This window comes from Pongo abelii, chromosome 10, assembly GCF_028885655.2.
Source record: "Pongo abelii isolate AG06213 chromosome 10, NHGRI_mPonAbe1-v2.0_pri, whole genome shotgun sequence".
Taxonomy (NCBI): domain Eukaryota; kingdom Metazoa; phylum Chordata; class Mammalia; order Primates; family Hominidae; genus Pongo; species Pongo abelii.
The window spans coordinates 19275101-19288900 of record NC_071995.2 but is presented as its reverse complement, the minus strand read 5'-3'; the positions used below and the strand labels follow the sequence as shown (position 1 = coordinate 19288900).

At 33.9% G+C, this 13800-nt stretch overlaps 1 protein-coding gene and 1 long non-coding RNA gene across 3 annotated transcripts in view; one reads left to right on the top strand and one right to left on the bottom strand.

Annotated features, from left to right (window-relative positions):
• PIK3C2G (phosphatidylinositol-4-phosphate 3-kinase catalytic subunit type 2 gamma) overlaps positions 1-13800 on the bottom strand; it is a 400993-nt gene that overhangs the window by 87792 nt on the left and 299401 nt on the right. For both annotated transcript variants that reach the window (XM_024256898.2, XM_024256899.2), the window contains 3 exons: positions 5186-5375; positions 4579-4700; positions 1020-1128 (listed from right to left, as the gene is read on the bottom strand). In XM_024256898.2, the coding sequence (XP_024112666.2) occupies positions 1020-1128; positions 4579-4700; positions 5186-5375 (421 nt within the window). The remainder of the gene's footprint in view (positions 1-1019; positions 1129-4578; positions 4701-5185; positions 5376-13800) is intronic.
• LOC129049068 (uncharacterized) overlaps positions 1-13800 on the top strand; it is a 135648-nt gene that overhangs the window by 112511 nt on the left and 9337 nt on the right. Inside the window, exon 5 of the long non-coding RNA XR_008511841.1 lies at positions 6598-6721. This is a non-coding gene — a long non-coding RNA (uncharacterized LOC129049068). The remainder of the gene's footprint in view (positions 1-6597; positions 6722-13800) is intronic.

Sequence of the window (13800 nt, the reverse complement as noted above, 5' to 3'; positions counted from 1 at the left end):
GACACAATGTAATCACAAGAGCCCTTCTGAGAGAGAGGCAGAAGGGTCAGAATTTGAGCCAAAGAAGATGTGATGACACGATCAGAGGTCAGAGTGTGCCACTGTGTCGCTGGAAGAGAGCCACAAGCCAAGGAACGCAAGCAGCCTCTAGAAATTGAAAAGGTTCCAGAACCAGCCCACTAACATTTTGATTTTAATTCCATAAAACCCGTTTTTCAGACTTCTGAATTCCAGAACTGAAAGAAAATTGATATGTACTGTTTAAAGCCACCAAGTGTGTGGTAACTTGTCACAGCAGCAACATATTTAAATTTTAAGAATATGATTTCTTTTTGGTTTTTCTCACTCATAATTTTTCTTATATTGTTGAGACACTTCCCCAGGCCACCTCTGTTAAATCCTACTCAGTGTTAAAGGCTCAGCTCAGATGCCCTCTTCTCCTTGAAACTTTATTATTGCATTGGGAATGATTCTTACTCCTCTGAAACTCTAGAGCACTTCACGGCACTGATAGTCCATTTATCACATATTATTTCATTGAAGTTATTTGAAGTCAAGGTTCTATACTTGTTTTGCTGCTCCACAGTTCTCAGTTCGTGTATTTTATACAAATTAGGCATACATATTCATTGAATGAATGAACCCAAAGAATGTTATCATAAAATATTATTATTATTAGAGACGGAATCTGGGTCTGTCACCCAGGCTGGAGTGCAGTGACACTATCATAGCTCACTGCAGCTTCCAACTCCTGGGCTCAAATGATTCTTCTGCCTCAGCCTCCTGAGTAGCTGGGACTACAGTCATGTGTCACCATGCCTAGATAATTTGAAAAATTTTTTGTAGAGATGAGGTCTCGTTTTGTGGCCCAGGATTGACTTAAACTCCTGGCTTTAAGCAATCTTCTCACCTTGACCTCCCAAAGTACTGGGATTACAGACATAAACCACCACACTCATGAATAAAATATAAAATAGTTGATGTTTTATGTAAAAATAGAAAAATAAATTATAACATACATTTGTAACTTCATGTGATCCATTTAATATCTGTTCCATGTAATGATTTAGATCTCTGAATCTTCTGTGATCTGAATTTGTAAAAGGTAGGTGCCACCAATGAGGAAACCTGTTTTAAGAGAAAGAAAAGTTATCTTCATTAGTTTGAAAACTGGCCTTTTCATCTTAGGATTGTTCGTGAAGTTACAGCTGCATCAGATGGAAGGGCCAATGAAAACATTTGAAAAAGTCATAGTCTACGTGATTAATCCTCAGAATTTTATTAATATGGCTGTGGTCATTCATGCCATATTAATGGTCATTAATATTAATACTAACTTAATTTAATTTGACAAATTAATTTATATGTCCCTTCTTACTATATTTATGGCAGACCACACACTTTGTCTTTTAAACATATGTGGGGTCTTAAAAAAAGACTGTCTGAAGTTAATGGTTCAAAATTTTTCAAAAGGTTCAGATTGTATTGTTTCTTCTGGGTTCGCTAGAGACACCATTACACTAACTAAATTAAGCATTTTAGCAAGTGACATATGCATCCATCTGCTCTTAGCCTTCTAGAAAATAGTAACACTTTCCCCAAGAGTCTGACTACTTGCAGAATTTCCTTTGCACAATCTGATGATTCATCTTGATGGGTTGAACTTGATTAAGACCAATTATTAGGTGGAATGACCGGTAATGGGTAGCATTTGGTAACATATCTTGCTGTCTGCATATACCCTTTTAGGAACTACCTAGCAGCCTCCTCTGACTCCAGTCATACTGCTGCCTCATCCACACTTCTGCTTCTTTGGTAGGAACCACGGCTTGGCTACCATGCTTGCAGGGGAAATGAACATGGAGGATAGTAAAGGACAGTCAGCAAAGATACAGATGTATGTGATAATTTCATGCCACCCCACTGATTACTGTTGGAAATGTCAGGAAAGTCCAAAACTCTATGCTTGTATATTTTAACAATGAACATTTTATTTTTTAAAGTCTCTTGCAGACTCTAAGACTTAAGTCTTTAAAATTTTTTATCCAAATTTAATCATGAAAATTAGTACCAGTATACAACCAATTGAGCATATAGCATAGAAGATAGATAGATAGGTAGGTAGAGAGATAATCTATATTCTATATATCTATATATGCATAGTATTTTTTTGGGAGAAATGAATTTGATAAATGAGAGATTAGGCTGGTTTTAAGTATTAATACACATGTCTGTGTGAATTTTCCTTGTTGGTAGAACAAAACAGAAGTCTACATCAATTCTGCTACTTTGTTAATATTTTTATAGATACATGTACGAAAACATCTTATGTATAAATAAGTACATGAAAGTTGAGGAATGCTTCTATAATATTGTCATTTAATTGAAACTTCTTCGAGTTATATGTCAAATACAGCAGTTATTGAAAATTACTTTTTATGATCTTTTGTCTGACAGTATCATCATATCCTCCCTCAATTTCATTCACAACAAAGATTAGAAAACATCTGACAAAGATTTGATTTGATATTTGATTATTAGAGTAATTCATTTTCTCAATACCATCACCAATATTTTGATTTGCCCTTTTGTCTGGTCCTCAGAAGTTTCTATAGCCTGATCAGTGTACCAAAATAAAATTTTGGATTTTGGTTGGGAGAAGAAAGTCAACTCTCGCAAAGCATATTACTTTTCTAAAAAAGATTATTAATTTTAAGGAATATTTTCATGTCATGTACCCCTGGAAGTTACCCAGAAACACAAATAGCTGATTTGAAGTCCACTGTTGGATGGTATGAACTGATTAGAATTTCATTCTTTATGACTCTGACTTTCTGATCATGCCTTCCAGATGACATTTACATAACTCTCGTAGGGCTTCTCAGTAAATTTAGAAGTCATAGGGAATCTTCATCCTTTATTTATGTGCATCACTGTAAGCCTGGGCCCATTTGTGACTGTCAGCATGCAAACAGTGTTCAGGGAACATAGGACAAAATGTTCCTTGCCTCCACAGGTTGCTTACACAGTTTGAAAATCAATGTAAGAACCTCCAGGCAGCAGTAATGAGCAAAGCAGAATCCTAACAAAAGCTGAAAACTGAAAAGAGGCCAATTGAGATAGACTATTAGAATTTTTAAAGTTTTACAAGTTATACTGATATGTATTGGTGAGGTACAGTGTAGAACAGAGACATTTTTGAAACCGAAAAAGGATAGCCATTAAACAAAGATTAACATATTCTTCTCAATTATTAATTAGTAGGGTATCATGGCAAACATTGATGTTGAATGTGGTATTTGCAGCCAAACGTTGAGCCTTTTTTTGCCTGTGTCTCTTTTTTTCAATTATTCTATCAGATTTTTTGATAATTCTAAAACTTGATGTTACTTCTAAAAGTTTCCAGAATGACTTTGCCTCCCTTTCAGTCTCTTGAGTATGCTCTTAATTTCTGGTCTTCCTGATGCTCAGAGCATCTGAATTTAAAAAATCCCTGTTACATATGCCAGTACAGTTTTTTTTTCATGAATGTGAACTACTCAATTTTTAATATTGTGCAATATCTCCCTATGCACTAACTTTGCTTATATTTATATTTTGGAAGGTGACTAAATCCTGAAAGCCGAGTAAAAATCCACATGTATCAGGTATGCCAGGTGAAGTATAAACAATTACATCATAAAAGGACCATTTACTTTACCTAACAAAAATCTCACTGTAGATAAAACATCTGATTAACCTAAATGCAATATCATGATTTCTGGAAAGCTCACATTTTTAAAATCAAGATAAACCTTTTTTATAGACTGAAGTCTATGATCAAAATTTGACTGCTTCTAAGTGATGGATTTTTGAAGGGTTATTTGAACAGCAGTTATTTTAATGATATTTTTAGTTTGCTTATGTTTAACATTTTTCCATTACAACATAAATGAAAATAATGATTTTCAAGATGGCTTCAAAATGAACAAAATAACAAATTCAATTTAGATAATGCAAGTTAATAATTTAAAAGTTAAAAATTAATGGCAACAAAATGAGTTAGTAATATATGAATTGATATAAATACATTTACATTTTTTCTGGTATTGAAATTAAATGTATATTTAATAAGCATATATATAATTATATATAATTAAATATGTATATTAATAAGCCTGTATATATATATAGGCTTTATATTATAGTTATTTGTTGAAAAAGTAAACATATCCAATTTTCTTCTGCAATTTCAATTTCAATTGTATTTTTATAAAAAAATAACTAAGAGGATTAAATTAAAAACAGGCAAATGAGACTATTTTCCCAATAATCGAAGAAAAATGAAGTAGCTTTTGAAATTGTCTGTCTACAAAATCAATGACTGGAAGTAAAAAGAAAATTGCAAATCTTGTTCTGTTTTATGAGACAAAAGACTCTTCACTCTGAGAGCAATTCAGACTCTGCTGGGATAGATTCAATGGCATTGGAGTCGGAATACTGTGTTGCTCACAAATAGAAAATCCCAAAACCATAATTTTCCTTTTTGCTCAAGGACAAGTACTGAAGGCAAAACAATGTAAAAGGACAGTGCCTTACTCTGGGAGAGTCAGTGATGCAAACTGCTTCTCAAGTTGGCTGTGAAGTTTTGAAAACTGGTCAAATGATTTTTCTATCAGGCTTGTTTCGCTGTTGCTGTGTGTCACCTGGATCAGATACAGCTGCAGAAAGTAAATAGATAGAAATCAAAAGATGGCAATATCAGCCTGTGATACATTCTAAAACCTGATTTTATGTAAACCAAACAAAGGAAGAACCTTTCTGCAAAACATTATCATAAAAGCTAGGAGATGGATTTTGTAAAGGCAAAATTACCTATAAATAATATCTAAGAGTATCATAATCATATGTGCTAGGAACAGATTGCCTAATTTTTGTTGTTCTTGTGGACATTTTAATTAGTTCTTGATTTATACTCTTCCACAGGGCAGTAATTGTTCTCTTTGATGGTTCCCTACTCATAGCTCTTGTTGTTATGATTTTTCCTTGGAACATCCTCTTAATGACACTTCCACTTAAATTGTAAATTATTTTTCATTTGCATAGTAAAAAATTATGCTATAAGAAAGGCTGTGTAGCATAGTGAAGAGAAGTCTGAGATAAAGTCAAGTGATACTTAAGTCAAGATGACAGACTTTAAACTTACATTACTGGATTTCTTGCTGAACCCTAAAATTGTTGCTCTTTCAATCGACCTACTTGTACTCAGCAAACAGGATTCCTGAGGAAAAGTCTGTGAAGTAGATTTGGCAGGTCTTATGGCTGACATTTGTGCAAGTGTGTGGATCAAGTTATTCAATTTAACAGGGAAACACTCCAGACTTTCCTTTATTTTCCTAGAGAAATGTAAAAGAAAAGACAGTGAGTAACACTCCTCTGCCTCTGCTCATTTCGTTTATGATGTTTCTTTGTGTTTGTCAGTGTGAGGGGAAAAAGCCAAGAACCATGTATGTTTATTTGGAGCCCAACTATTAAATGTTATTTGTATAAACTTCAAGTTCGCATCTGGAGTTGTTAGCAAATAAACATACAAGAAACTCTTGTGATGAAATATAAAACTGTAGTTGCTATATTGTATAACTACATTTTAAAAAGACTTTGTTGTGGCCGGGCGCGGTGGCTCACGCCTGTAATCCCAACACTTTGGGAGGCCGAGGCGGGCGGATCATGAGGTCAGGAGATCGAGACCAGCCTGGCTAACATGGTGAAACCCTGTCTCTACTAAAAATACAAAAAAATTAGCCGGGCGTGGTGGCGGGCGCCTGTAGCCCCAGCTACTCAGGAAGCCGAGGCAGGAGAATGGCTTGAACCCGGCAGGCGGAGCCTGCAGTGAGCTGAGATCCTGCGGCTGCACTCCAGCCTGGAGAGACTCCGTCTCAAAAACAACAACAGCAAAAAAAGATTTTGTTGTTTATTTGGGGGAATTTTAAAAAAATTTAATTCCAGCTTATAATTATTTAAAATATTTACAAAATTCCAGAAGTTAAGTAACGCAAATTCCAAGAAGCCTAGTAGCTATTCCCATACTTTCTACCCTATTCTTTCCCCTTCCTTATATGTAAACAGTTTTAACACTTATGGCTCAACTTTCATTGTTTAATTTTTAATTTAAATTTTATTTTTGTATATTTTTGTGTTTTTCTATCTTTAAAAAAGGTAGCATACTTAAGTACTATATTTAACAGACACGTATTTTATATAAAATATTTTTCATTCTTTGATTTGTTTTCCTTTGTTTTTGGTGTTTTTATTTTTGTTGTCCCTGCTTTTTAAAGGTTTTTTTTGTATTTAAGAAAGTTTGCATTCTAATGGTGTAATAATTTATTTCTATATTTTCCTTTACCTCTTCTTTTTTTGTTATTTTTAATTCATTCTCTATTGAGAGCAATATTGAAATCAGCTAATACCTTCTTTTTTAATACTGTTTGTTCCCTTTACTCCAGTGTCTGACTTGTGATATTACCCTTTTAATCTCAGTGAATACCATAAAGCAAACAGTATGCTTATTCTACTTTTAATTTGTACTTCCTAACCCCTACTTTCTTTTTTTATTTTCAGAGATAGGGTCTTACTCTGTTACCCAGGCTGGAATACAGTGGTGAGATAGTAGCTCACTGCAGCCTCTGAATCCTAGGCTCAAAGGATCCTCCCTCCTCAGCTTCCTGAGTAGCTAGGATTAGAGGTATGTGCCAGTATGCCTGTCTAAACCCACCTCCATTTTTTATTGACCTACAATTGTATAGTACAATTGAACTGTATCGTAGAGTATGTATACTAAACACACTTTTCAGTTTCTCTTATAACCCTCACTAAATTTTAAACTCTCTACCAGTCTTTATGCCCACATCTCTACAGTCACTTTGATTATCTGAAACTCATATTCCAGTAAATTCTTCAAGAAGTGCTCAAGGAAATAAGTTTCTGAATTCTTGTAAGCTGACAACAGTTGGTCTGTGGCCTTTATACTTGAAAGTTAGTTTGCCTGGATATAACATCATTAGCTCACATTTTCGTTTTGAGTGCCATAAAGCTATTCTATTTTCTTCTGGAATAAAGGATTACTATTTAAAACTCTGATGACATAGTAAATTATTTCCCATATAAGTGAGTTAGTCTTCCTGCCTACATGCTTGAAGGAAGTTTCTCTTTCTGTAAAGTTCAGTAGTTTTTCTAAAACATGCCTCTGTATTGGTTTTTCTGGGTCATTTTTTTGAATAGTGCCCTTTCAATATGTAATTTCAAATCCTTTCACTTTTGAAATTTTTTTCTTAAATTATAGTCTTAGTATTTGTTAAAATACTAAATATGCTATGTAGTTTTGATATAGTTTTATATATTATTTCATTTTCTTTTTTTCAGGGACTACTATTATATGTACATTGGATCTTCATTGCCTTTCTTTATTTCTTTTTTATTTTAAAAGTCCTCTCTGTTTTTACCTTCTCTCTTGAGGCATTGTGTGTTTTGTTGTGTTTGTTCATTCCCATGTCTCTTCTAGCTTACTGTTTGTAAAATCAGGTTTTCTTTTATTTCTTTCTTGGGTTCAATCACTTCCTTTCTGAGGTTTCCTAATTGTGGTGTATGTTGTTCCTTCATGTATTTATCATTTTCGTAATTTCTTTTATCTCAATTAAATATAAGGATACAGTTTATCCTTTTGGTGGGCATGTCTTTCTGGCCCATTTTTTTAAGGATATTATTTTCTTCTTATTTCTCTTTTTCTTGTTATAATTCTATATGACTTTCAACCATGGTCATTTTTCTTGTTCATTTCTATATAAAATGAGTATTCCTGAACTTTCAGGAAGGAGTAGAGGATTTTTTAGGGTCTGGGGCTTCCTTTTCTGTTGCTGTCACATAGTGATTTAAAAAAATGATTTTGGCCAGGTGCGGCGGCTCATGCCTGTAATCCCAGCACTTTGGGAGGCTGAGGCTGGTAGATCACCTGAGGTCAGGAGTTTGAGACCAGTGAAACTCCATCTCTACTGAAAATACAAAAAATTAGCCAGGCATGGTGGTAGATGCCTGTAATCCCAGCTACTTGTGAGGCTGAGGCAGGAGAATTACTTGGACCTGGGAGGTGGAGTTTGCAGTGAGCCGAGATTGTGCCACTGCACTCTAGCCTGAGCAACAAGAGCCAAACTCTTGTCTCAAAAAATATATACACATATAATTTCATACAATACATTCTGAGATATTTCTCCTTTGATCCCCTCCCTCCAACTTTTTCTGGACTTTGATTTTCCCTTTGCTAATATTATCTCTTGTCCATGCAATTTGGATTCTATGTCCAACAGTTTCTCTTCAGTGTGAGAGAGACCTTTTTCTTGGAAGAAAGCCCCAGTTAAAGTTGAGAATTCATAGATTGCCTAATCTTTTTATATTTGCCACAGAACCCTCACCCTTGCCTGTGAAATAGAGTATGCAAAAAGTACTTCCAATTTCAACTGCTTTTCTCAAATTAGCCTGCTCAGCTTCCAACAAATAACTGTTGACTTTTGGAGTACTGCTCTCAGGTCAGCCAGAGTACCTGTGGTTTCCCTTAGCTTCCTTCTATCCAAATGCTCGTACGACACAAATCTTGTAATTTAATGGTTTGCCTCCACCTGCTTTTATTGTACGGTGCTTAGGGTATACCTTGTTGCCTAGTTTTGTCATAAATGTTGTCCAAGCTTTTGGATTTTGCTATCCTGGTTGATTTGCCTGTTGTATGTAAGAGATTTAGGGACATTTAAAAACTTGGCATTTTAGCATATATAATTCAAGCAACACAGGAAAATATAAAGCAAAATGTGAAAGTTTCCCTGTTTCTTTTCTCCATCGGAGGCCAGTGCTTCTCCCCAGAAATAACCACTGTAAGCAGTTTGACATCATTCTTTTTTGAACTTTCTCTATATATTTGTGCAAACACAGAGACATGCAAACATACAGACATGCAAACACATAGACACACACATTGTCCTTATTCCTATTACATGCCAGGTACTATTCTAGTGGTGGGATTTAGCAATGAACAGAAGAGATGGAAGTTTTTCGCCCTTTTAGAGTTTGTATAATCTAAAATTCTGATAGTAATTAATCAAGTAAAAATATAGAATTTGATAAAGTAATATATATTATAAAAGAAAATAGGAAATAAGGAAAGGAAGTATGGGGGTAGATAATAGTTTTACAATTTTAAATAGGATGCCCACTGAAAAGTGCTCATCTCACTGAAAAGATGAGCTGAATGGTTTGACAAAGACTTTAACTTGCCATGAAAGTAGGCCATGGGAATTCTGATGAAATGCATTTTAGGCAGAAGCAACAGCTCGTCCACAAGCTCAGAGGTAGATGAATGACTAGAGTGTTTGATGAGCAGCAAGAGGACAGCAGTGTGGCTGACACAAAGTGAGTAGAGAAAGAAGGGAATCAAAGACCTAAAGGGCACAATTGCATAAGAATTTGACTTTGTGTGAGATGAGAGTTAGAGAAGAATCACAATTGTATGTAATGTTGCAATTTGTTTTTGTTAACTTAATATTTTACAGGGAAAAATTAATAGTAACTGGTATATAGTAAGTGATCCAAAAATATTTGTTGAATGACCGAACAATCTTTCTAATTCAGAACATAGCATTAAATCATATTTTTAAATGGCTACATGGTTTCTCCAAATATGGATGAACAATGTTTAATGTAACAATTTTTTAAATTGCAAAGACATTTTTTTCTTTACTGTTTAACTTTGTCCAAAACCAAGGGACTGTATATACACAAGCCTGTTTCTGGCCTCCTCATTTTGTTGCATTTATCTCTTTTTCTATCTCTGTGTCAGTATTACGCTATCCTAAATAGCTGGAACTTTATAGTACATCTTGAAATCCAGAAGAACGATTATTTTACCTCATTTTCTTTAGGGGGTTCTTCACTATTCTAGGCCCTTTGACCTCCTAAATATATTTTAGAATTAGCTTATCAAGTTCACCAACACACAAAACCAATAGGTAAGGATTTTGAATGTACTGTATGCAAATTACAAATCAATTTGGAGAATATTAACATCTCTATAGTATTAAGACATTCAGTTCACGAATGTGGTATATTGTTCTATTTAGTTTGGTCTTGCATATTTTTTGTTGGAGTTATTCTTTGGTTTGGCATATTTTGTATGGCATAAACGCTATCTTTTACTAACTTTTAATGCATATTTGATAATATATGAGTAGATCTTTAACTCTTATTAATTCTAACAACATATGCATATTCTTTTGAAATTTGTATGTACACAGTCATGTAACCTGCAAATAATGGTAGCGGCTGTTTTTGTCACTCTGCACGGCTAAGAGACGTCCACTTCAATATTAAATGGAAGTGGTGATAGCAACCATATTTGGTGTGTTCCTGATTACAAAGGAAAAACTTTCAATGTTTACTGTTAAGCGTAATGTTTTCTGTAGGTTTTTAGCTATACATTAATGACATTCTTTTCTATTTCTATTTTTTTCCTAAATGAATGGTTCTACATTTTATTAACTACATTTTCTGTATCTATTTAGGTGATCATATATTTTCTTTTTAATTTTTAAAATACTGAGTCTTAAATGTTTACTTTGTAACCACTTATTTTACTAAATTCTTGTTATTTTGATTTGCTTGTGTGTGTGTGTGTGTTAATTCTCTGGGATTGTATTAATTATTGTATTATTCACTTGAAAAAATAACTACATAACAAAGTTTAATTAGAGAGCTTTATTATCAATATAGAAGATACTATCTTTTCCCCACCATTAATGAGAATGCTTATCATTTTTAACTTTTGAAAGTATGATGCTTATCTAAGCTTGGATCTATTCTGAGTATACTAAAATTTTCCAGGAGGAATGGATGCTGAATGTAATCCAGTATGACTTTTCTGGGTTGGCGTCTATCAAAGTGATCATGCAATGCCTTCTTTACAACTAATCTGCCATGTCCTCAATGTTAAAAATGTACTTTGATTATGTTTAATAATTTTCCTTTCAATTTCATAAAAATTCAAAGCCATTTATCTTGTTCTGGTCTGAAACTTTTTTGAATAAATTCCAATTTTTTCCACTATTGTACATCAATTTAGGCCAAAACTTGCTAAGAAAGTTAAAATATGACTCTGATCCCATTATTCATCCCAGTGTTCACCATTTCTAAAGATGTTGTTTGCACTTGTGAATTTATAGGTACACAGTGCAGTACAAAACATTATTTCTTCATCAGCACTTTAAAGACATGAGGATAATAATAATAGTAGGAGTATAATATTAATCATGATTTATGGAGACTCCACCATTCATTCATTGAACAATGATCCAACAAATATTTACTGAACACATTTTATTTGCTGGAGTGAAAAGCTTTAGGGTGACAGCATGTACTCATTTCTCATGAAGATATCAGTTTTAAGTTTTGTGAATCATAAATTTTAAGTTTTGATGAACTCACCCTCACAAAATCTCAACTATGCCCAATATTCTTACATTGCCCAACAGTTAGGATGTAAGAAGGCTGAAGATGAAGGGTGAGACTTCATGGTCAGCCCATGGTTTGGGGGCAGACTTTCACTCAAATCCATCTCCTATCTCTCAGGTGTCAGACTTAATGGGTCAGACAAAACAGTGCTGTTAACTATGATTGGACTTGGGACTAGGGCTCTGAGTGTAGTAGGTTTCAGGCCTCTGTGAGGATCTAATTTATCCAAGTAATAGCTCCCTGATTTATTTTGTTTAATGGCAGTATTAGCAGGATTGTGCTTTGGATTATCCTTATATTACAGGAATAAAGCTGCAGCTGGGAGGATTTTAGCTCTTAAGTTTCCTAAGGGAAGTCTCCAAGCAGTCTTGATAAACACTTTTAACCCTCCCTTGCTAGGCACTATTCTATGTGCTGGGAGGTAAAGAAGAGAAACCAGATTTCTGCCCTCAGGAAGTATATATCCCTCGGCAGGTAGTACACTAAATGCTTCATGTTAATCTTTTCATCCTTAGAGAAGAGCAGTCAAATTATTTCAGCAATAGATAAGAAAATGACCAGGAGAAGTTAAATGCATACCAAAGGTGACATCAACTAAGAAGTAGTAACTGAAGAATTCTACTCATGTTTATCTGATTCCTTAGTCTTTGCTCTCACTGTGGATTTTAAAAAGCAAACAATAATTCAATTTTGTCTTTCAGAGAAAAATAAGCCAATAACTTGTGGAATTCTCAGGTGGATCAAAGGTACTAAGACAATGATCCTTTGATTTTTACATAGAAATAACCCTTAGGTAAAAAAAAGTAACATATTTCTATCTGCCAATGAACATAATCTAAAGGGACCTATAATAAGCATAAAATTTCTTAAACCTTAGGTCCTGTCTTAAAAAATGTGTATACATTGTATTCTACTTCATAATATATGCACTTTTTATATAAACTAAATATTTTAATTGCTTATCATCAGAAACAATTGCTTCTAACAGGTTTCCTAGCACTGTGTGTGTGAATGGGCAACTGAGTCTATCAGTCTCAGAAAACTGAGCTGAATCCAGAGCTCAGATCTTCTCTGTCAGGTTCAGCATCTAGGCAGATTATTTTTTCTCAAATTAAATATAAATTCACATTTATGTTGATATGTGACTACAAATGGCACACATTTTTCACTGCTTTATGAGCTACATCAGACTAAGCATTGAGGAGAGATGACTACAATGCCATTGGCAGTTGAACGAAGGTTCTTAGGCAACACCTGATGGAGATTTCTACGAGTGCATACTTCAATTTACAGTTTAAATTGTTCATATATTTGGCAGTTGGATAGAATAACTGTTTCAATGGTCAGTATCTTTAATAGTCACAGGAAAATATTTCTCATAAGGCTTCTGTGAAGGAATTTGCATGAGAACATTCTTTATTTTACCACTGATACTGTAAGTTTATAATATATAAATACAGGAAGAGTTGCAATTGACTCACCCCCCATGAACAAATTTCTTCATCTAAATCTCAAACTTCATTTCATTGCAGTATTCTGGCATGTGCAAGAAACACATTACTTTGTTTTTTTGTATTGAAGTTACTGACTGAGTGTCCAGCTTTACAAGTCACTCTTAATCATTCAAGGGGAACAATGAATTAATACAACTTTGTCATAGTTTCTTTTATTGCACAAAGAAAATCAGTAGTTCGGCATTGAACTTGTAATCTCTGAAATATATGACCAGTGCTTTCTTTTACTTAAACTTATGAAGTATGCTTTCGGATAATTCCTATTTTACTACAAATTCATACTGCACTAAGTATTCAAACACATATTTTTTAAGCAAAAAAGTTTACTATTCCTAAATGAGCTCAGTGACAATCATTGCTAATGTATTCTCAGTACATGATAAAATGATTCATTTCTATGCACTTTTATTCTTAAAACTTCAAAATTGCACACATGGAAAAAGGAGCACATGATGATTTTGGTTGCACATGTATCTAATGTGTATGTACACATTTGACTCCAAACTTTAAAGTTGATATTCTAATCCTTTAAACAAAATACGATACTAAAAAGGATATGTCATATTAATCCTTGGGGCTTTGATAGCATGGTATGCCAATTTGAGAAACATAGCTGTAAGCATGTCGATGTTTTTCTTATGATGGTCTTTCAACTAATCTGAAGACACTAAAGTTACAGAACATTTATATTTATCTGACAGTCAGGACATTAAGAGTTCCATATGCAGGACTTTTTTCCATATGATTTGGCATAGTTGTGTCC